The 312-nt window shown below is 57.4% G+C and overlaps 1 protein-coding gene across 1 annotated transcript in view; it reads left to right on the top strand.

The window, feature by feature from the left end:
- The window catches only part of LOC119594029 (thiopurine S-methyltransferase-like), a gene marked incomplete at both ends in the record, with an annotated part of 2565 nt that extends 2311 nt beyond the window's left edge, over positions 1 to 254 (top strand). The window contains 1 exon segment of the mRNA XM_037943057.1: positions 129 to 254. Coding sequence (XP_037798985.1) covers positions 129 to 254 — 126 coding nt within the window.
- Positions 255 to 312: the final 58 nt, after the last annotated feature.

Below are 312 nucleotides of genomic sequence, written 5' to 3'. Positions count from 1 at the left end.
CGAGTGCGTGCCCATGTGTGTGCCCGCGTGCGCCCATGCATCACACAATACCAGAAACACAAAAATCAGCACCAAACAGCCATCACTCCACACAAACTTTACGAGGCCTGACATCACGCCTCCTGCAGGTACGTCGAGACAGTGACATCGACGCTGGGGAGAGACTACCGCTATTTCCTCGACGTCTGCCACGACGCGCCGCCGGCAGCCACGGGCCAACCGCAGTCGATTCCGCTGCGCGAAGTGAAAAGGGAGTTTGGTGAGTCAGGACTTCTGGGAGGAAGAACAGCAGGAACTTGGTGATCAGTTTCC

This window comes from Penaeus monodon, chromosome 33, assembly GCF_015228065.2.
Source record: "Penaeus monodon isolate SGIC_2016 chromosome 33, NSTDA_Pmon_1, whole genome shotgun sequence".
NCBI lineage: Eukaryota > Metazoa > Arthropoda > Malacostraca > Decapoda > Penaeidae > Penaeus > Penaeus monodon.
This window is presented reverse-complemented; position numbering and strand designations above follow the sequence as displayed.